This window comes from Pteropus alecto, unplaced genomic scaffold (genome assembly GCF_000325575.1).
Source record: "Pteropus alecto unplaced genomic scaffold, ASM32557v1 scaffold105, whole genome shotgun sequence".
NCBI classification, from domain to species: Eukaryota; Metazoa; Chordata; class Mammalia; order Chiroptera; family Pteropodidae; genus Pteropus; species Pteropus alecto.
In genome coordinates, this window is record NW_006436294.1 from 4,987,213 (window position 1) to 5,010,875 (window position 23,663).

The 23,663-nt window shown below is 53.0% G+C and overlaps 1 protein-coding gene across 1 annotated transcript in view; it reads right to left on the reverse strand.

The window, feature by feature from the left end:
• COL22A1 (collagen type XXII alpha 1 chain) overlaps positions 1–1,918 on the reverse strand; it is a 189,162-nt gene extending 187,244 nt beyond the window's left edge. The window contains exon 1 of the mRNA XM_006912934.3: positions 1,801–1,918. Within this exon, the coding sequence (XP_006912996.3) occupies positions 1,801–1,918 (118 nt within the window). The remainder of the gene's footprint in view (positions 1–1,800) is intronic.
• Positions 1,919–23,663: the final 21,745 nt, after the last annotated feature.

A 23,663-nucleotide genomic window follows, 5' to 3' on the forward strand; every position in this document is an offset into this window, starting at 1 on the left:
TTATATGTACAAGCAATGAATTAAGTTAAAAACACAAAAAAATAATAAAGCTATATATACACGCACACACGTGCACAAACACACATACTCCCAGATACTTCCCTGTCCTGCCCTGAGCCAGTACCACTCTCGAATATTCCACATGTACCTTTCTCTCTCGTTTTTAAAATCCAAGTAACAGCCAGGCTGTGGGGAGCCCAGGTAAACCCCACCTTCCAGGACTGAGCCCTAACAGGACTAGCGCTTTTGGAGAGCTTGCCCACATGCACGGACTCGGATAATGCCTGGGAGTTTTTCTCTTTGACATAAAAGATCATCCTTTTGTCTTTGGGACAATAATGTCCCAGTCTGTTCGGGGTAATTGCCGCTGCGGGCCGGGCAAGGCCCCGCTTTCGGGCTGTAAGCCTTGAGCAAATTTGTTTGAAGTCTGCAGAGAGTTCATTTGTTCAAAAGGCCCACCGAGGGGCCCCTGGGAGCTCCGGGTACATCGTCTCCTGGAGGCCAGAAAGCAGACTGGGCCGCGGGCACGTGAGAATGAAGTGTGATGCCTGAGGGCCCTGCCCCCGGGGTCGTGTCCCTGGCAAGGGCCATGGGGCGCCCGGCAGGCGACCGCTTCCCTCCGAGCAGTCTTGTACTCTAGGCGATGAGGGCACGGAAGAGACGGCCGTCGGCCTTCCCGCTTCTGACCTGGCTGATCCTGTGTGTCAACGACACACCCGGGGTCGGCTGGGTGGACACCAGAACCACCATGTCTCGCATGGAACCCAGGAGGTCCACAGCCATCGGCGTCTTCCCAGCCAGCCGGGCTTTGAGAGGCTCCGGCAAAGTAAAACACGTGAGAAAACTCTGGGACGATAGAGAAACGCAGACCTCCGGGATTTCTTTCGCTGTTGTTTCTCGCTTTCTTCTGAGGATCAGGGAACACCGGCTCCGGCTCCGCCGCAGGACTTCCCCGGGGTCCCCCCAACCTCGCCTGCAGGGAACTCCCAGCCTCTCCTTACCGCGGTTCCTCATCCGCAAAATGGGCGCGACGCTTTACGTGCGGGCGGCGCTTTACGTGCGGGCGGCGCTTTACGTGAGGGCGGGGCTTTACGTCCAGTGATCTAGTGGCGGATGCTCCCCCGGCCGCAATGAGTGGCGATCCTGGCCTGCGCCAGCTTCTGTCCTCCTCACGTCTCGGCGCCGATGGTGCCTTCTCCCGGGAGGCCCCGGGCAGGTGAGCGGAACCTCCCTGTCGGGTCTGGGCTCCTGCCCGGACCTGCTCTTGTCCACTAAACTTTGCCACGTTCTCCGTCTACCGCAGAGGCTGCCCTATGTTACCTCTTCTGGTGAGACCCAGAGTGTCCATTTCCCCCGGAATGACCCCAGAGCCTTCATAGGACAGGACAACACGAGAGGGCCCCAACCCCTGCGCGCCGTCCCCAAACCCGACAGGCACTTGGTATGGACAAGCTCGCAACTCACTGTGTGATGACTCAAGCAGGGTGTTCCGACAGCTCATTCTTTTTTCTCTCTCACATACACTGGCACACTCACACACATACTCACACTTATCACACGTACTCACTCTCACATAGCCTCACACACTCATACTTTCTCACACGCGTGCTCTCACACACACACATGCCCCTGCTGGATAACTGAATTTTACACACATTGGTTGGAGGACAGCTGACACCCACACGTGTTGGATGACCAACGCTCTCTCTCACACACAGTCACTAGCACACTCACAGGCACACACATGGATGTGCACTGACTGCTGTGTCTTCAGCCTGGCACAGCCTGTGGCAGCCCTACCTGCCCTCTGGGCCCGACAGCCCCGGTTCCCACTCCATAGCAGCAGCATCCAGAGAAGGCCGGCCGCAGGGTTCCCTCGCAGGTTGGCCATGGCTCTCTTGTGCTTGAGGACAGGCATCTCTTGGCCAGGAAAAGACGCGTAATAGATTTTACTGGAGCATTTCCTGTGTGGAGAAAGACACGTTTTTTTAGAGACAGCCCTTGAGCTGAGAAATCCCAAGAAGCAACCTCCAGGCCATGTGTGGGAGGAATCCACCCAGACCCAGTCTCCCAGCTTGTTTTCATCCCTCAGACCCTACACGTCTCACAGCCAATAGTATGACCCTCTAAAAGAAGACAGCCCAGTGTTACCGCCCCCTCCACTGACGCCTTCTATCCCCCATCCATCCATTAGCAAATGTGTACTTGGGACTGCCCAGCCCCATTGTTATTGACTGCCCGAGACTATGATTGTGGCACCAGCGCCACTGTTTTGATCATGTTTTCTACTTTTGGACGTTTAATAGGCTGTCTTATTAGTTTACTGTGTTATAGAAGGACATCTTTGTGCTTGTCTTTACCCATACTTAGTTATTTTCTTAGGGCAGGTTTACGGGAAAATACTTAGGGTGTCATGAGTTTAGAAAGCATCCTGATGTAAACTGTCAAACTGCTTTAAAAAAAGTGATATTGGTTTCCGCTGCCTCCAGCAGTGTAGGGGTGTGTACGGGTGCCCCTCTCACCGCACACCTGGCAGCATCGAGTGTTCTCATTCCTTCAGACTTTGCCACCTCCACGGGAGAGATGTTGTTTCTTGCTTCCTATGCGTTTCTGTGATCCATGAGGTTTATTAGCTTGTGTATTTAATTTTCATATGGATGTCCATTTTAAAAAGCATTTATCATTATTAATGCCAAGATCCAGGAAAGGGAAAACAGTGTATAGATTTCACCATTGATTTATTCATTTAACAGATATTTACCAGTGGCCCTCATGTGCCAGGTGCTGAGGGCAGGTAGACAGATGACACCAAATCTACCCTTGGTGGCACTCACTGACACATGGGAGACAAGGAAAACTTGGGCCAGAGTAGGGTGGGTTAAAATGAATGCAGATGCCTTCCTGGGCTAGCAGCAGCCAGGCTGGGTTTAGAAGGCATTCCTTAGTCCCTGGCTCCTCCTTCCATCTTCAAAGCCAGCAGTGGCCTATCACATCTTTGCCAGGTGGCCTTCTCTCTGATTCTCACTGGTAAGGACCCTGGAGCCCACCCAGATAGCCCGGGAAACCTCCATATTTTAAAGTTGGATGGTTAGCAACCCCAATGCCACCTGTAACCTTAATTCCCCCTTGCCACGTAACGTAACGTATTCACAGAGATTAAGCATGAACATCTTTTGTGTGTGTGATGACAAATCTATCAGATAAATTTTGCCATTTTAACCATTTTTAGCCTGCAGTTCAGTGGCATTAATTACATTCACACTTTATGCAGCCGTCATCACTATTTCCAGAACTTTTTCATCAATCCAGACTGAAACTCTAAGCATTAAGCAGTAACAGAAGATATCTTTCCATTTATTTAGGTTGTCTTTAATTTCTTTCAGCAACGATTAGTAGTTTTCAGTGTATAGGTCTTGTGTCTCTTTGATTAAATTTTTCCTAAGTATTTCATGCTACTTTCTTGTTGCTATTGTAAATAGAATTATTTTCTTAATTTCCCTTTTTGATTATTTGTTGTGAGTGTGCAGAAATGCAACAGATATTTGAATGTTGACATTGTATCCTGAAACTTCGCTGAATTTGTGTATTACTTATAAGAGCTCTTTGTGGTCCTTCAGGGTTTTCTACATATAGGATTGTGTCATCTGCAAATAGAGATAATTTTACTTTATCATTTCCAAGTCGGATGCCCTGACTTATTTTCCTTGCCTGATTGCTCTGGCCAGGACTTCTTCTCTACAATCTCTTGGTTGTGGTGTGTGATTCTTTTCATACATTGCATTTGATTTGCTAATAGCACGTTGAGGATTTTTACATTTATGGTCATGAGAGACATTGGTTTGTCCTTTGCTTTTTCTCAGAATGTCTTTGGTTTGGGGATTAAGGTAATGCTGGCTTCATAGAATGAATTAGAAAATGTTCCCTGTACTTCTGTGTTCCAGAAAAGATTGTAAAGAAGAGAATGGTCTTCTACCCAGGCATAAATGGAGCGATCATAATAAAAGTCCAGAGTGCGGCAGGCCTGGTACGGAAGCCTTATGGTCTTTAGCAGTAGGAACGAACATTTCATCTCCATGAAATGAGGGTGATCGCTACGCCATTGGGAGGAGGAGGGCATGCGGTGAGGGTTGCACAGAATAATTTCTGCAGAGCATGCAGCACAGATCCTGGCACAGGATCACATTTTCTAGGTACCCAGTAAATGGGAGATTTGGGGCAGCCTGTTTTCCCGCCCCCTCCAGCCTATCTCAGGTTGCAGCCCCTGCAAGCATGGGCACCACGTCTTCATCTCGCTCACCAGGCCCTGAGCTCTTTCCGGGGCATGGCTGTCCAGCTGGCATGACGTAGGCCACACCCTGTCCCTGGGAGGCAGAGTTGTGCCATTAGCCTCCAAAAGTCCGGCAATTAATTTACTGAGCTGAGTTCCTTCCACAAGCCAGCCCATCACCATAGTAACCAGCATTCCCTATTCAGGGACCCAGAGGTGGGGAGAAGAAAGACACTGAGCAGAAAGCAATTTAGAGGGAGAAAATGAGATTTGGCACGCCGCTAGGGCAGCCTGGGCAGAGTGCGAGCTCCATCTGATTCAGAGGGTCTGGCCGCTGCCCATTGTGGGAGGGGGCTGGGTGGAATGAGGCACCGCTGATGTGTTACTGGGGTGATGGGCGACGCTCTGGGCAGGAATCTGGGCAAGACGTGAAAGCATAGAGTGCCAGAGTCCAGACCCCTGAGCCGGCCCAGCTCGGAGCCTCTGGTGCGTGGCTGCTGAGCCGTCTGGGATGCAAACTGCACTTGCTGGTCCGAGAGTGGAAGAGGGCGCTGGGTGGCTTCTGTCTCTACAGGGCTGCCGGAGAGCCCAGCTGCCTGGGAAGAGCTAGAGGCCTGAGTCCTAGATTCAAAACTCGGCTCCGTGTGACCTGGAGCGAGTCCCCTTCGGTCACCAAATTCATACTGAGTGCTTTCTGTATGCTAGGCGCTGTCTAAGGCACTGACTCCTTCTGGGGCAGTTAGCATAACGATGAGGCTTCTCAGCCAGAATCCCCGTGTCCAGATCCTAATTCTGCCTCTGACTAGCTGTGCAAACAAGGGAAGTCACTTAACCTCTCTGGACCTCAGCCATGTCATTATGCCATGGGGATAACAACACCTATGTCACAGGCCATTGGGAGAATTAAATGAGTCGCTACATGTAAAAAGCTGAGAACAATACCTACTAGTGAGTGCTTAAAGCTTAGTATTTTTGTCATTTTCCAGCCCTGTTTCTTCACCTATCAAATGGGAACAGCACCCCTATTTTATAGATCTGTGGAGGAGATACATGAGGCAGTGGGCATGATAGCCCTTTATAAAGTAAGACGTTGACCATTACGGCCATGGTGGATGTGAAGGGGAGACTCAGCTGACACTGACTGTGTAGGGGTCCTAGTAACGTCATTTTTGTCATCTCCGATTCAGCCATGCCTTAAACGCATATTGCACTTACTAAGTGCCAGGCACGCATTCGAGTCCTTTGTCTGAGGAGCTTTCAGCCTCAGGTGGAGACGGACGAGCAAGTAGACACTTGCACTTCCACGTGGTTGGTGCTCTGACAGAGGGAAGGACAGGCACGTAACTCAGGCCTGAGAGGTCAGGGAAGGCTTCCTGGAGGAGACGACGCCTGAGCCGAGCCTGGAAAGATGGGTGGCGAGTAGGCAGGAAGCCAAGGGCTGCCGTCACCAGGAGCAGTCTGCCTCCCTCCCAGTGTCACCCATGGCATGAGCGAGAAGTGCAGTCTTTTGGAGGAGGGGGCAGAAGGAATGGTGAAAGCTCAGGCTGCAGAGGAAGGTGGGAGCACCTGGAGAGGGAGGCATCAAGTTTAAGGACGGAACGTGTGAAAAGGCAGTCCAGGGACGCGTGCAGTGACCCAGAGAAAGGGGTCAGACTTTGCCTCTGCGACCAGTGGATGTTCTCATCATGGGACCGGCACCTACTGCTGTGATTTAGGAAACCATGTTGAGAAAATTGGATAGAGTGGAGGGACCAATGAAGAGGTTAGTGCCGTGTCCAAGAATAACTGCCGATGACCGCCCCTAGAACAGCAGCAGGCCTCATGGTCCAGCCGCAGATTCCATACCAGGTGACTGGCAGACAGTGGAGGAGAGAGAGAGGGAGGAGGAGGCTCAAAGGAAGCCCAGAATTCCAGTTCGAGCATCTGGAAGCCAGTCACTGACGGCGATGGAGATGATAAGTTCAGGCTGAACAGAGTGAATTTGAGGCACCTGGAAGACAGCCAGGTGGAGAAGACAAAGGTAGACATTTGAGTCTAGAGCTCAGGAGAGTTGGGGCTGGAGATTCTCCTGGAAAGTGCAGAGGGAGGAGACGACAGAGCTCTCAGTACGCAGGCGAGCACAGAAAACAGCTGTGGCCTGCCGGGGTCTTTGGTCCCGCAAACGCGCAGGAACACCCATCCAGGCCTGAGGCCTTCTCCACTCAAACATTCCAAGATTCAGATGCAATCAGTTTAAGCCCTATACTGCCCGAATGCAGGACTCATTTGCCTGAAAGAAATGGAAATGGAGTGGGAAATGTGTTTTCCTAACCTCCTTCTTTATGCTATGGAATTTAAAACCATTTCCTATTGGTTATTCTTTTCCCTAAGAAGAGGCCAGATGTCAGTGTTTCTGTCCCTGTTGCTAAAAATTGTGAATGAAATTCAAAGCACATCCGTCTATTCTGGAAGCAATGAAGATGTCTTAAAGTGGCTCCCAAGGGACTTGAAAGGCACATCTTCATCCTAACGCCACCGCCCACTTCTTTGCTGTCCTGCAGTCTGTGGACTCACTGATTAACTAACTCAGTGAATACCTGTTGAGTCCCAGACTAGGTGTCGGTGGTGTTTTAATCATGGGCATAGCAGCATCCCTGCCTCCACCTTCCTTTCTAGGGAGAGAAGAGAAAAGCTAAAGAAGGAAGCAAATAAACAACAGTATGGTTTCTCAGAGTAGTAATTGATTTGAACAAAACAGGGTCATGTGATAGAAGGTGACTTGCATAGGACACTTTTTACATTCTGGAAAAGGAAAGCCTTCTCCGGGTTAGGGCCATCTGAACTGAGATCTGACAAGTAGGAAGGAGCCTGCCCGCCATAAAGAGGGATGGCTGGGAGTAAAAGGCCTCCATCGTTCTTGATTCCTGCAGCCAGGAGCCTCGGGAGGGGCCTCAGCCCTCAGACTCGCCCCCTTCCTCGCTGTCCGCACATCCCTGGACCCAAGCGAGGCTTCCGATGCACAAATAGGACCTTTTGACTCGTGGACAAATCCCGCCGGGACCCTCACGGCCTATGGATAGAGCTCAGAGCCTCGTCCTCATAGACCTTCATGGACCAGCTTGGACCCACCTCTCCAGCCTCACCTTTGTCACCTGGTGCAGGTCAGCTTGGCAACAGGAGAGGAGAATGGCCATGCAAGGGCAGGGGAGGGGCGGCCTGCACTCCCATGATTCCATGTGGCAAGGATGAGCGAGTTTGCCATGAGGCAGGTGAACACCACGGGAGGAAGCTAGGCTTGGGTCGTTTGGTTGGCACCCAACCAATAGAGCTGTTTGTACCACAAGGAGACCTCGGCTGTAAGAAGCCATAAAGGGGAAGCTAAGTTTGGAGGTTTCAAAGGCCACTTGCCATGACATTGAGGGGAACAAGACAAATTCATCACTTGAGCATCTTAACCAAGTGTTGCCAAAGGCCAGAGGCACCCAGAGCTCCTGTTCCACGAGGCAAACGTCCCCACCCTGTTTTTTTTGTTTTGTTTTGTGTTTCTGCTTAGGGACCAAAGTAACTATTTATGTGGAAGGAAATAAAGTGGTGACAACAAACTACAAGTTTTAAAAGCTGACAGAGACCACAAACATCAAAAAATCTAATGAAATATTTTTAATTAACTGCCTGACTACTGCCGTATTTTCCCTTTTTTTTTGGCTTTATACTTTAAGATACCCTCTTCATTTGGCGATATCGTAGTGCACTTTCTCCGTTAGAATGAATAAACTGCCTGTTCGTTTTAATGTAAGCCAGTTCGAGCTGGGGTTCTTTCATTGCAAACCACAGAGCATGCCCAGCAGACAGGTCGCCCATCTCCGGGCTCCACCCCGCCTTGCCTACATGGCATCTCTTGTTGCTTAAACCTCTTCCTTAATCTAAATCTTGTCTTCTCTTCCTCTTTTTTCATCTTTTGTTGGCAACTCAGTTTGGATGGGCTTTCCCAGAATTCCCCTGTCCAGCCTCCCCCTCCAAGGGCTGACTTCTGTATCCATCCAGACACCCCTCCGCTGCATCCTGCCAGCCGACGGTGGGGCACGGGCGGGGGGGTGCCTCCCTTCAGCCAGCCCACTAGCAGCACGGGGAGCGCTCATCGCTCGTTATTGTTTTGCTCGTCTGTTCACGCATCTTAGAGCCGTCATAACCCCGTTCTTATGTCTTGCGCATTTTTCGCATTTCCAGTATTGATTTCTTCCCAATTCTCTTTTCTTTTCCTTTTTGCCCCTGCCAAATACACTGTCTCCGTTCATTTCACAAGAGACTGTCTCAGATTACAGGGTCCTGAGGACACAGATATTTCTGTTTAACTTATTTTGAGCAGTGTCTGGTCAGATGAAGCAATGCACATAAATAGCGCTGCAGCACCCGCACTGATTTCGGAGGTACTGTTCCAGCAGGATCCCCTTTTTCTGGAAAAGAGGAACAAGAAGCCACAAGCAGCGTTTTCCCTGTGAGATGTAGGAGCCATGGACCATAGGGCCAGATGGGCTGTGGTCTGGTCCCTGTCTCCATCATTCACTAGCTGCGTGACTTCAGCTAGTCTCTGTCTCTGTCTCTGTCTGTCTCTGTCTCAGTCTCTGTCTCTGTCTCTGTCTCTGTCTCTGTCTCTGTCTCTCTCTCTGTCTCTCTCTCTCTCTCTCTCAGCTTTCGTTGCCTTGTCTATGAAAAGGGGGATTAACCCACCTCACCAGTTGATTGGAGGGATTAGTGTCCCTAGCACAGGGCCGCGTTGTCAGTCAATGGTGGCCATAACTAATTTGTAAAAAGCTCTGAGCACTCAGTTAAAGAAGCTGTTACTACCACAGGACCCTCTTCAGCACGTACTTCACACTGACAGTGCTTCTACACCACATGTCACCCTGCTCAGCGGCCGCTGTCTGAAGGCACACACTCCACACAACGTCCGGGAAACCTCTGGCTGCCCCCCCAAGAGTGAGACTTCCACGTCTGCTCCAGAGGGCAAATGCCCTGTTCCGTACGCTCTGTGAGTTTGCACAGGGCCTGCCCACCGTCAGCACAGATGTCGTCGGATGAGACAGGTCTGTCGATGTCATTTCCCAGGTGAAAGCCTTCTCTTTCGGGCCTTTCTCGGTCTGATCCCAACTGCCTTTTTCAGGTTCCTGTTCACCCCCACCTCATGAACCTGATTCTCCACCCTCAAAGACTTTCCTCCCTTGCTCCCACACCCCAGCGTTTTATTTTCCTAACGCTCTGACATTGCGTCTGCTGCTACCTCCGAGATGATGTCTTTTACTTGCCAGGCAGATTCCTACTCATCCTTCAAAACCTAGTCTATGCACACTCCTTCTCTGAAGCCTTCCCTGATTTCCCAGGCGGGGAGTGTGTCACTATCTTATTTAGCCTCCCACAGACGCCTGGTTTTTATCACTCCACAAGTGGAATTAAAATTGATCTCTTTATTGATCTGTCTTTTCCACCGAACTCCTTGGAATTAAAGATTGCGTCTCTGGTCTCTTCCTCATTGCCTGGAATAGTGACAGTAGAGTAGCGTGGAGGAGGGTAGCGGGGAGTAGAGTAGCGTAGAGTAGAGTGGAGCACCGCACAGTAGAGTAGCGTAGAAAGGGGTAGTGTAGAGGAGGGTAGCATGCAGTAGAGTAGCGTAGAGTAGAGTGCAGCACCGCACAGTAGAGTAGCGTAGAAAGGGGTAGCGTAGAGTAGCATAGAGGAGGGTGGCGTGGAGTAGAGTGGAGCACCGCACAGTAGAGTAGCGTAGAGGAGGTAGCGTGGAGTAGTACAGAGTAGAGAAGCATGGAGCAGCGCAGAGCAGAGAGGCTCTTCTCTGGCATTCGTCCTTGCACAGGTCACATCGCCTGTCCAGGTCTCTCCTGGTACGTCAAGTGGTTACTGGGAACCTCCAAGGTGGTTACATGGCGGGGTGGGGCGTGCGAACACGCAGTGCCCGTGCCCGTGTCCTGTCAGCACCGGATGCGTGGTCATGTCAATGGCGGGTGTGGGCTCTTCTTTGTCTTCCGTGGCACGGAACGCTGAGCTCTCTCCCACCCTTAACAGTGTGAGCAGCATCGAGGCAGCGTTTTATTTGCCCCTTCGTTCCCTAAGCACACCGACACGCGGCAGGCACTCGGAGTGTGTTCCGTGAATGACTGGACGACCCCTGTAGGGACAGCTGTCGTGAAGTGACCAAAGAGGAGCTGGACGATGGAAACTGGCGTCTGTGTATACCGTTGACACCCACTAAGTCACTACAGGGAGCGAGTGATCAAGCAGGCTGTTTCCCCGTGTGAGAACAGGCTAGTGTGGCAGAAGGGGGACGCTGGGGCCCGTGTGCCTTTAAAGGCCACAGAAGTTGACCTACCGGGAGCTAACGATGTCAGACCCGCTCACTCACCAGAGGCTCCAGGGCCCGAGGCCGACACGTTGTGTTTCTGAGCCGAAAGGCTCCGGCACAGATGTCCTGAAAGGTGCTGGAAACCGCACAGCTGGAAACAGAAGGGCCGGCTTCAGACCCAAGCCAGACCTCCCCCACCAACATGGTGAGTCCTGGGCCCCTCGACGGTGCTCAGGGTGCCAGAGCTGCCTGGTCGTGAGACAGAGCCCTCCCTGAGCTGGAGCTGTGGACAGGGCAGGAAGAGCATCCGTCACGCACACCTGCACGTGAGGCTTTGTGCTGGGCACGGAAGTGTCAGTGGAACATTTACAGTTATGATATTTCATCACTTATTTAATTACGATTTAAGTTAAATGGTAATTTCATTCATCCAATATTTACGTGCCAGGCACTTGATTATCACCATTTCGAGATTACTATGTTTCGCAAAGATTTGTCGGTTCCTACTGTGTCCAGCATCATGCGGACACTCGTAGTTCATAGGTAGGTAATACAAAGCCCATGAACCAGAGGGACTCGTTGCCTAGTGGCGAAAAAAGAAGCCTTGGTGGCTTACGAGCCTTGGTGGCTTACAGCCCGCGAGGACGCAGTGCTGTCAGCAGCACGGGTTGCTGGGGGTTAGGCAGGTCAGAAAGCGGAGGTGCAGGGAAAATCCCAAGCCAGCTCGCCCACAGCAGTTCGGGGCAAGGGAAAGCCGAGTCACCATTAGGTGTTGACAGAGGCTGGAAACACCCTGTCCAGTGCCTCATTCTGTCCATCAGTTTCACTAAAGACACATGGAGACCATCACACCATTGCCCAGTAGTCTCGCAGCAAGCATCAGACCAGGCAAGGCACAGTGACTTAGAGCAACTCAGTCTTTGAGTGATTAAGAGGCTTTCTGCGAGCCAGACAGCTGTGCTACACAAATGTTTTCCTATTTGTCTTGTTATTCCCTAATTGTTCAAATGCTGGATTTTGATTAATGTGTGTATTTAGATACAAAGTCGTGAAAGACTCATTGCCAGAATGCTACTGTTGGCCAAGTTGCCCCGTGAGAAGGCAGGGGGTTGCTGAAATTGTTACTCATGTAACAATATGCTTCTGTTGCTTTCAAAATTTAAAACATTCTAATGAGAAATATTTGTAATAGAAAAAGATATTCCAAATGGTGTATTTGACTTTTTGTGTGAATTCTGGGATTTTGGTTAAGGTCATGGGCTTCGCACTGAGACGTGGGTTAGAATCCCAGTTCTGCCACTTACGAGCGATGGGACTAAATGGCTGTAAGCCTCAGTTCGTCCCTCCATACAGAGGGCGATAGCATCGCTAGCTACAGGAGGACACGATGCATGTGAGAAGGTACCACATGCAGCCCGGTGCCAGCTGGCGCTCAGTCTCACGTTGATCCAGGGGATACGTTATTTTTGTTTTTACAGAGCTCAAAAGATGTCACAGGGAAAGGGATCGATCTGAATTTATTCTAAGTACGTCCAAAAAGATGAAATAAGGACAACTGGAAGTGGCAGAGACGTAGCTCTCATTTCAATAACGAGGAAGACTTCTCAGCTAGATAGTCAACAGTGCACCACAGGCTGCTCTGGGAGGTGGTGACTTCTCTGTTACTGGAGGTGGGCCAGCAGAAGGTGGGCAAGTGCCTGGGAAAGATGCGATTTAGTCCTCAGATGAGAAGACTGGACTGGATGGCTGAGATGGACATCTCACAGCCCTCAGAGGACAGAGCTCTAAAAAAAAGGACTATTTGGCAAACCCCTACGTGGTCACTCTGAGTCTATAAGCACAAAGAAATTTGCAATTCTGTTTTATTTTTAAGTGAGATTTTGTTTGATTTCCTGTCGAGGTTAGTTTGCTTTCTTTTGTTTTATGGAACCAAGATCGTACTGTCCCCCAGCAACTTGGCCTCCTGACAGGCAAAGCTGGCTCCAACTGGCCTTGATCTGCCAGTGTTTACTTAAAGGAAAGCTTCTCCTTAGAGATGGTTTCAACCAAAAAGTGGTGTACATACCTATTTTTTTCAAACTGTATTACGAACCAAACTTTAAAAAAATTAAAATGATACTCTCATCTCTCTCAGAACATAGCCAGAGTTAACTAGGAGTGAGCTTCCAGTAAGTGGGAGTGTACAAGCCAAGGAGGTGGACAGAAGGAGGGGACTTAGCCGTCAGATGGGCTCTGTCACAGTCGGATGCTGACATCTTCACAACCACGGTGGACTGGCAGGTCCGCCCTCCACACATTCCATGGGTGTCCGCCAAGACTTTCCTTTGTGCCATGATGTTCCTGGCTTTCAGCCTCTCGTGAATGCTTTGTCCTCCTACCCCTGAGAACCATCAAAATGCTCATGCCCTTTGATTCAGAAATCCTGTTCCTTGGGGATTATCTATCTAAGGGACACCATTGCAGGGACAGAAAAGACAGAAGTCACACGCACAAAAATGCTCAGTGCACTAGCAGGTGGGGACGGTTAGCATGTGTCTTGTCCACTGGAAGGCATTTTAAGAAGCAACGCAAAACGGTACTCACTCAAACCACCAAGAAAACGATCAGTTTGGGTACATGGGAAAGCTCGGGAGTGATCGTGGCATCTCACTCACTCATTTGACTTTGCACTCATGGTCTCCTTTACTCATCCAACAAACCCCGTGCTGGCCCCAGGCAGAGTGCAAAAGAGGAGCTGTCCGCCTGGCCACCTGGCTTTGGACTGGTGATCTCGGACACCAGCCCCACCCCCCAGTACACACAGCACACGCACACACACATGCACGCAATGCCGAGTCCCAGGTGGGAAGATCAAAGAGTCAACCTCTCTGCGTCCTGGTAACGAATGGGACCTGTGTTTGAGACCCACCTGTCTCTAAATACAAAGCAAGCAAACCAGGCATGTTCTCCTGGACTCTGTTTTCTCATCGCGACACAGGAGGTGGCACTTTGCCCATCTTACCGGATCTTGCTCTTGCTTGATTTTGTAGTTATATTTGTTGGGCCATCTGGCATGTGTTCAATCCTTGAGCAGGGGGTTGGCCAAAATATCCTCAGGAACTTTCCCACCCTGGAAAATGTGGCCCTTTCTTATTTTCTGCTTCTCCCTGGTGGGCCTGCATCAATAGTGATGTCCCCTTCCCAGGGGAAGCTTGCCCAGCATGAGGCAGAAAGCCTTTGTTGACATGAAAATGGGCTTTCATCTCTCAGGTGTGGCTTTGAGTCCTCCTTGTAGTCTGCCTGTCCTCAGGTAAGTCCGTCAAACTCCCTGATCTCCCCTTACTGTTCGTAAAGCCAAGATATGAATGACACATGTAGTCCACGCTCCTGGCCTTTAGTGACCACACAACCTGCGCCAGCCTCTGTTGTCAGAAGAAGAGGGGGCGGGGAGGACTAGCAGAACGCTCAGGCTGCGGAGGAAGCCCTTGGGAAGTGCAGGATCGCAGTCTGAGAGACCTTCCGTGTTCACCGGGTCTGAGCGGTCGCGGTTCGGGTCAGCCCCTCATCAGCCCTGTGAAAGGGCCATCCCGCCTCTGGCACTGGTGTCCACTGGAACTGGACTGGAATCCAGCGCCCAGTGCAGTTCCTCCCACTAGTCTTCCTGCTTCCACCCCCTGGGGACCAAGAGAACAGACCTGTCGCCTCTTCTACACGCAGCCCTCCAGGTCACGTGGCCACACCAGAGGATCTTTCCTATGGTGGCTGTTACCTTTCCACGTGAGCCACGGCTCCTGCTCCCAGACACCCTGGTGTGTCCACCGTGAAAGCGCTTCTGCAGGCTGCAGCCCTCTTACAGTGGAGTCGGAAGGAGAGACAGCCCAGCTTGTCCGGTCCAGAGCGGCCACCGCCCATGCCTGGGAGACCCTGCCAGTCATGCAGACGGCCCCGGGTGACCGCAGGGCACCCAGCTGGCCAAAGAGGGCAGCTACTCCGACGGCCTTGCAGGGAATCAAGCCAAAAGTTGTCACATCTTCTCATTTTTTTCCCAAGAAGCCAGAGACTGTGATTCGTACGGGACCTCCTCTGCACGTTTGGTGCTGGCAAGTCACCAAAACAAACTTAAAACCACCTATGAAGCATTACCACTGTCTGTGGGCTGGATCAGCCTGTGGGCCACGTACTTAACCATTTTGTGGGTGTGAAAAACTTTTGAGACTCTGATGAAACTTTGAAGAAGCCCCAGAAAAGCCAGTTACAAATTCCTGCTCCAGACATTTTAAAGGGCTCCTGGATCCGCACTATAGGAAACCCTCATCCCTCCCCACCTCTTACCTAATGTGAGAGGCCCCACAATAAGTGACAGTTTCCCACAGTCACACAGAAGGTCTCTGAGCAGCAGAGCAACAAGGACATGTAGGATGGGGTGGGGGTGCTCCCTCCCACAGAAGCACCGATGCCGCTCCTCCCCAGGTCTGCGAAGCAGGAGCGAACTCGGTGGAGCACCTGCCATGCACCAGGCGCACCAGAGTTATCTCACGCTGCCCCTTCCATCACCTCCACTGCAGCTGAGGCCCACTGGACACAGTCCCCTAGCTCAGGGCATCCAGACAAAGTGACAGGACTGGAAGGCGAGACTCACAGCAGGTCTCGCCTTCACCTGCTCCTGCTGCTCCGGCCCCGCTCAGCAGGCCTCGTACAGCGCAGCGGCCCTGTGGTCAGAACTCCCCAGGGCAGCCCAGTGAGCTACACTAGAGGGTCCCAAGATGGAAGCCAGGTGGTTCTCGGGCAGAAGTGGCTCTGGACGATTCTGTCAGGCATGTCAGATGGATTGGGGGCCGGACAGATCTGTGTCGAGACGGGGTTCTGGAAGATGCCAGTAAGGGAGTGAAGTTTCAGGGGTGGGGGCCAAGGGCACCCAGCACAGACAGCTCCAGAACAGCCAGGGGGGCGGCGGGGCAGCCTCCTTCAGGGGGTGACTGATGAGCGCGTCCCGTCACCTCTGTCTTGCCTCAAGTGGGGCGAGGTGAGGGCACCTTCACCAGCCCCAGGACTAGGTGCGGTCATACTTCGTAACCGGGCCTGAGCTCTGGTCCGCTCTGGAACAGGCCATGCGGAAGGAGAGACAGACAGACAGACGTCCCTGCTCCCTGCACGGATGGAGCGGGAGGTGTAAACTTGCTAAACTTAGACGCGGAGGGCCGGGCTGCGCTCGACAGTAACCGCACGGCTAACGAGAGGGTGCTCGTCCCTGTCCGGTGGGTTTGCTTATTTTTTCGTTTTCGTTTTTTTCCCATCTTTCTGGCTCTTACTCCAAATTTCTTACTGGAAAGTTGGAAGAGCCCGGGATATCTCCACGACGTTCAGAGTAGCGAGCCGGAAACAAGCCCCACACCCGCACCCCGCGGTCGTCCTGGCCCTGCCTCCCGGGAGGCGGCTCTCGGCAGCCTGCGCCCCGTTCCCCCGACGCTTAGGCAGGGCGCAGAGCCCTCGGCTCAGGGCTGGTCACTCCCCGGAGAGCTCCAGGTGTCAGGCGCACAGAGAAACACCTGAGTCTGCAGAGCACTCTCCTGCTCCCCCCAGGTCCAGCTAGGGTGGAGCCTGAAGCCCGAGCCCTCCCACAGCCCGCAGAGAAGAGAACCCGGCCTCACCTGGTGGGGAGATGCCAGCTGGGGTTCCAGTCCCTCGCTGGATCCACCGGAAGCAGTCAGTCCCGGAGAAGATGCCAGCCCCAGGCAGTCCTCTCCTGAGGGTCACCTGCCAGCAGCTCCGCCTCCAACTCCAACAAGCACAGGCTCTAGCCAAGACTTGTAATTAGTCTGTGGGCTTCCCCAAGCCAGGGGTCCCAAGAGAGAGATACATTTAAAGCAAATAACTAAGTACAGTAAAAAGATAAGGCTCGGAACTTAGAGAATAAAATACAAAATGTGGGAGAAACGTAAAAATAGGGAAAGGGGGACACTTCCTGGGGAGAAATGCAGCAGCGGGCAGCCGGCCCAGCCACTGCCACTGCCACTGCCCGAGAACAAAGCTGCTCAGTCCCCCCAGGGGCAAAGTGGCCAGAGCCCTGGGATCCCCAGCCTGGAGTACGGAGGGTGGAGCCAGGCGGTGGGCAGGCCAGGGGGAGGGCCAGGGGCCGGCCAGTGAGAGGAGGGCGGAGGGAGAGGCCGGTGGGGAGCGAGAGGGAGACAGATCTGTCCCCTCAGGGTGGGAGGGTCTGGAAGGATGGGAGGAGGCCGAGCAGGGGAGGGCTTGGGGAGGGCAGGGACAGCGTCTGGCTCCAGGCAGCAAAGACGCACCCCTAGGAAGCCCAGGACAAGGGCTGACAACTCTGCCCAATTATAGACTTCCCCGGATATTTTGGTGCCGGTTACAGCCGGGTCTGAAATAGCCCCCCACTAGACAGCAGCTGCAGGCCAGTTTAGAAGGCAGGGAGATGAGGGGGGGCAGCTCTGCGCGCTCTGTCTCTGTCTCTCTCTGTCTCTCTCTGTCTCTCTGTCTCTCTCTCTCGCTCTCTCTCTCTCTCTCTCTCTCTCTCTCTCTTGAGCGCGCGCTGAGAGTCCCACTCTGTCCCAGCGCCTACCTGCCTCTTCTGCAGGTGGCCAGGTCTCCTGGCTCTCACCACACCCGGGGGAGGGGTGGATGGATGTCCTCATTTTCAGATGGGAACTGTGAAGGCTCAGAGAGAGCCCTTGTTGCCTGTCGGGGTCCCCAGCAGAGCAGGGCTGGGGGCCCAGGTGGGACTGATGAGAACACTTTCCTTCCCGACAAAATGGGGACCCACGGGGCCTCCACTTTTCCTTCCCGACCTAAGAGAGGCCCAGACAGGGGTGTTTTAAACTAGAAGAGAACATGGCTTAATTTGTGTGGCCTCCCTCTTCCTCACCCCCCCCTCCCCGTTCAGGCTCCTAAACTCGAGGGCATCTTTATATGGCTGCCTGCTGGGCCGCAAGGATTTCATAAACAGTCAGAATGGGACTCCTCTGTGACCCGTAGAGTCCTCAACAATTGGCCCGTCTCTTCCTCTCCTGCCTTATTTTCCAGCCACGCCTGTGTCGGTTCGGCCCATTCGGTGCCAGGCAGTGCTGGGTGCTGGCTACATAGAGCAGAGGGAGGTGCTGGCGAGGGCAGGCCCTGGCTTGGGGTGCTGAGGGGCTGAGATGGGTGCCCTGCTTATCAGAGCCAGGTGGGGCGGGAGGCAGAGAGGAGAGTGATCGCACCTGCGTGAGAAGGTGCCTGGCGCACTCAGTAGCCATCAGCAGCCGCGTGTGCACCGGGACAGCCAGGTGCAGGGGTCGAGTGGTGAGCCGGAGCGGGGTTGCCCCGAGCACCCTGGTCGGGGACACAGATAGCAAACAGGGAGGCGGGGCCGTCGCAGTGATCGGCTGAGTTATCCTCAGTGCCGCGAAGCCAGTGCGGCCACGGCAGGAAGACGGGAGGAGAGTGCGCCCGGCGGGCCGGACAGCACATGCCGACGCCCCCGCTGTGAAAACGAGCTCGGCACGATTGAGGGGCAGCCACAGTGGGGTCCCCACAACAGCCTTTCCGGTCTGATGACCCTCGAGATCTAATGTGACTGGTCTGGCTCCTGAGGACGAGGGCGGGCCTCCCCTCCAGCACTGGGGACCCTCCCGGAGGCCCTGTCGCCCAGCCTTCTCCCCCTCACTCCAGGCGGGATTGGGAAAAAGCCACCGGGGGAGAAAGCGGAGCCCCCCTGTGACCAGGGGTCTCCTGCAGCTCCCCGCTCACCTGGAGCACCTGCCGGGAGAGGTCGCGTGTGTGGTGGGCGCTCGGCACCGTCTCCCGCCACCCCACATGCTTTTCAGAGCCAAATCTCTTCACGAAAATGGACCCGTGGGTATCAAAGATCTCTGAGATTCACTTTGCTTTTCTATCTCTGCCGCGAGAGGCCACAAGGCTGGAGGCTGTGAGCAGAGGGTTCTGGAAAGAAGATTCCGAGAAGTGCTCTGTCTCACTTGCTTCCCCTCTGGGCTGTTTCTCTGCCAGGATGACAAATCATTCAAATTTCTAAGATGTATTAAACAGATAGAAAACATGCATACGTATCATTACAGACACCAAAAACATGTGGGTATGCATTAAACAGAGGCAGAGAGTGCCCCCGCGTGACTTAATTTCTTCCTATTTCTGTCAGTCTGTCACGGTGATAGTTGATGCCGTTTCCGGTCACAGTCCCTCTCCATGTGGAATGAAGCCCGTCTCCTCTGTCGCGGCCTGCCTGCCCAGGGTCTCAGAGCCGCGGTCAGGCCTGGCAGAGCCGCACTTCCTCCCGACGTCTCCGGGCGGGAAGCGGCTCCACGCTCGTGTGGGTGGCGGGCCGACTCCGTCCGTTCCTGGGGTCGAAGCACTAGTCCCTGCTTTCTCGATCCCCGTTAGTTCCAAGAAGGCCGCCAGCCCCCAGAGGCCGCCCCCTCTGTCGACGGCTCACAAGGTGGCCGTCTGCTTCTTGCTCTTCCAGGCGGGCCAGGGGACGCCTCTGCCCTTTTTCTGCCTTCTGTGGCCACAGCCAGAGAAAGTTCTCTGATTTCTTGGGCTCACGTGGTTACACTAGGCTCACACCCTGGCAGGGTCAGTGGGGCCACATAACACGGTCACAGGAGTGGGATGTTGTCACATTCTAACATTCTGGGGATCGGGGCGGGACGTTACCCGGAGGGTCACGATTCTGACCCAGTGTGTGCTTATTTCAAAATTCTGCACTTAGTGAAATTTGTAATTCTCTGTTTTCCTCTTAAAAACCTTGTTTGTTTCCCGCATTTGTTTGACTTTGACCTCTATGAGGGCGGCCAGTACTATCTTTCTGGTCCCTGCTGTACCCAAGTCTAGCACAGCGCGTGGCGTGGAGCAGGTATCACAGCCTTTGTGAAATGTATGAATAAATGAGGGAAAGAATGAACGAATGATGGAGAGACAGCTCCACTCTACGTGATTTGTACAGGGCCACCCGTAGGTTTTACATCAGATATGATTGACAGGTTAAGATGCACAGGACTAAGTGGCTAAAAAAAGTGAAAGTCACAGAACTGTGATGGCGCCAGGTCGATGGGGTTGGAAGGGTGGGTGGGGTGGCATATGGAATGGACGGTCCACTCAGTCTCCTTGACCTCCTCCCGCCACCCACCCAGGCTGTCCTCCCACCAGCCACCAGAGTGGTCCCTTCCCTCCTGCAGGAGACGTGTGGCTTCCCGTCTCTCTGAGAATCAAGTCTAAAGCCCAGGCCGCCGCGGTCCTTCGCAGACTGCCCGGAGGCCCGCCCGCCCCACCTGCTGACCTCGCTGAGGACCTCCAGCCACGGTGGCCTCCTCCCTGTCCTCACACCCGGAGCCCCACTTCCCGTCCCGGACTTTCCAGTGGCTGCCCCTCCTCAGATGTGTGTTCTCGTCCGTGGGGGGCTCAGAGGCCCCCTCCTTGGCCAGGTTTCACAGCCGCCCCGTCTGTGATTACTGCAGCGTTAGTCACAATACCCATGACATGGCGACAACTCGAGTGTCCACGGTTGGGTGATAGATTAAGGCAGTGTGTCAGCACCCACATCGTCCATACTATCCAGCCTCACAGCACGCAGCAGCATGCTGAACCTCGAGGGCACTGTGCTCAGTGGCATAGGCCAGTGACAGAAGGACACCCACCGTAACAGGTGAGCTCGGATGCAGATGCAGGATGGCGGGTGCTGAGACCTGGGGGCGGGGGCAGGGAGTTGCTGCTCAGGGGGTGTGAAAGCTCAGCTGTGCCCATGAGCGAGGCCCCGAGACCGCCATGCACAGTGTGCCCACAGCACAACACACACGTAAGATTCGTTAAGAGGGCAGATCTTGTGTTAAAGGTTTTACCACATAAAAATATTTTTTAAAAAAACAGCACATCTAAACCAGCTCCACCTCCCTCTCTGCTCCTTATTGGGGAGCGAGAGCAAAATAATCATAATAACAGCAACAGCACTAGCAGTAACAGTGGCCATCAGTTAAGTGCCTGTGTGCTGGACACACTTCCAGACACTCCTGTGCCTTATTTCTGATGCGCAGCCCACCTGGCAGGTGGCGACAACATCCTGTTCCCCAGATGCAGAAACGGAGCCTGAGAGGTGTCAAGGAACTTGCTGGAGTTGCTTATCTGACTCCAGATCTAGGGCTGTCTTCTTCCAGAACCTTCCATATCCTCTATCCTACCTGGAAAACAAAGTTTCCTTTTTATCACTAAGATTCTCTGATTTCTGAAAAGTTAGTTGCAACTGTCTGCTGAGAAATCAAATTCTGGTTTCCTGGCAACTCAGCATCCCTTTTCTCCCGAGTCTTCCCCATGTTCCATTCAGAAGAATTCAACCAAAGAGACCCTTTCCCTAGCTATGCTGTGACCTTGCCAAAGCCACTTAACCCATTCCCGGGGCAGTTTCTTGCCCCGTGTGTGAACCCCACGCCCAGGCTTCCTGTTCTAGAAGTCAAATCGTCAGCCTCAGTGCTAGCAGCCCCTTCTTTCTGCAGAGTCCCTATTCCTGGGCCTCCCTGGGGTGCCGAGAATGGGGTGCCCTCGGCCATGGATCTCCCCATCAGCCCTCATCTTAGCACCTCGGGTCCCATACTTCCACTTCCCAGGCGAGGAAAGTAAGTTTCAGGGGTTAGTTCTGTCTCGGAGCTAGTAAAGGCCAAGGCCGTCCCTGATTCTGAAATTAATTAAATGGCGTGCAGTGATCAAAGACGACCAGAATTCACATCAGTAAAAATGAAAGCAGTTATACTTCCAGGAGTGTTATTATCCATCAGCAAAGATACATCCCCAAGAATGTGCCAGTCGGCATGGTTTGTACAAGGGAAAACTCGGCATAGTCGAACTGTCCGTCACTGGGTCGTGTTCGTTACTGTGCCCTGTAGAGACGTCATGCTACATCGATAAACGGGGAAAAACAGGAGTGAGGCAGGGCTTTCCACCTCTCCTTCCAAAAATCTGTACCGAAGAGATTCTCTTGTAGCTTTCCCAGCATCTTCTAGTCACTTGGAGCAGTTTTGTCTGGTTCAGACTCAGACACGTCCTCTTTTGTAAAATGAGAACATGGTCTTCACACAGCCTCTCCCATAGCTGGAGGTTTTCACGTAACAATATCTTGGGCACCTGTCAACATCCGTTCATTTAGCTCTACCTTATTCCGTTAACGGCTGCCTTGCATCCCATCCGTTTGTCCTTTTGTACTTTCATTCCACAGTATCAGATGCCCACTGCGTGCCCGGTGCCACGCCAGGACGAGCCTCGCCAAGCCTGGCGCCCGGGAGCGCTGCCATGTCCTTCATGGCGTCTCAGCCAAGACACAGTTATTCCCGTCCCTTCTTCCAGTTCCCACGTGCATGTCTCACTCTGTTCTGCACCCGTGTGTGTGTTCGGGGGGTGGGGGAGGGAAAGGCCCAGGTGATCAAAGGATGTGCACGATTTAAATTTTGATACATGTGTTTTTAGATATCTTAAACGTGAGAGTCTAATGAAGAAATATGGGCTTTATCCTATGGAGGGAAAAAGCCACAGGGCGTTTGGGGATGCGAAGCTGATTTACACACGGTGTCTTAGGAGGGAAGAGGAGAGTCACGTGTACAGAGCATCTGCTGTCCTCGCGACACTTGGGTAGGTGATAGGATGCAGCTGACAGGCCGGCTCTGTCATCACGGGTAGGACATGTGCTCGGCGCCGCGTAAATGCTGGAGGCGAATGGATGACCGTACGAAAGGTGCTGTCGTCCCCATTGTAAAGATGAGGAAGCTGAAGCTCGGGAGGTTTAGGACTTGCTGGATGGTGTCCCCCTCTGCCAGGGAGTGCCCAGTGCTGCCCAGACGTCAGTCTGTGCCCACACGTGGGCAGCTTGGAGGGGGAGGAGGCCAAGGAGGATGGCTCTCAGAGTCACCATCCCGTGACAGAAGCCCGTGGAGCAAGAGCCAGAGAGGCAGGACAGGGAAACAACGAGCCTGGACTTTCCGGAGACAGTCGTGACGACACAGAGTGGCATTCTTCTCCCTGTTTTTCACAGAAAACAAATCCACTTTCCTAAATTACATGCCTCTGTGTGTATTACAGGGATCACACATCCTCCCCCATCTCCTCGGCAGGCGTCCATTGTCCTGGCCCTCTCCCTGGCTTCGCAGTATCAATTATGTTGACAAACTGCCTGTGTTCACATGCCCAGCCTGGCTCTGCACTTACCCAGCTTTGCTGGGAGTGCGAAAGGCTCCCGAAATGTTCGCAGAGTCACAGCAAGCTGGGGTGTGAGGTCGTACACCCTGGACTAGCCCAGACCTCAGGCTCGCTGGACAAGGGAAGGGTGGAAAGGGGCCTCGTTCTCTTTCCGAGGGTTGGAGGGGTGCCGTCTCAGAAGCCTCGAAGTCGGAACATCATCCCTTCAGAAGGCACAGGGCAGAGAGTTGAGACTTAACTTGGAATGCCTGTTCTGCCACTTACTTGCCTGCGTAACCTTGACCACATGCCGTTGCCATCCCTGGCCATGTATCGTGGCCCCTGTGACATGGGTTTGAGGATGTAATTCAGGGATAACTACAACATAGTCCCCTAAAGTAAGTGATGTCCCCTCTGTGGAATTAGCCATAAGTGCTGGCACTTAGGAGGTGCTCCGAAAAGTTAGTCCTGGCCTTCGTAGAGAGCGTACAGGCTCGAGAGAGGGGTCTGCGTTTCGGGGGCGGGCAGCACTGAGGGCGAACGAGAAAACAGGGCATCCCCACGCTGACGCACATGGAAGACGACTCCGTGAGGGACTGCTGGTCGCTCTGGGCACAGCCCTGCGCTCAGACGGGCACCCGCGATTCTTGCTCTCGCCGAGGTAGGGCTGAGGCGTGCATTAGGAAGTTGCCCGCCTCGTGAGGGTTCGGACTTTGTCTGCGCTCATTCAGTCTCATGTAATGGAAGTTTCACTGTCCTGTTTGGCTTATTTCAGACCACTTAAAACACTGCTTTCCTTTACCTTTACTTTTACATGATCCCATATTTTACGTGATCTAATTTTTAGAGCTTGTATGTATCTCGTTATGGTAGATTTTTAATTATATTTGATTTCTGTTCATTTTTTTTAAAGACTTCACT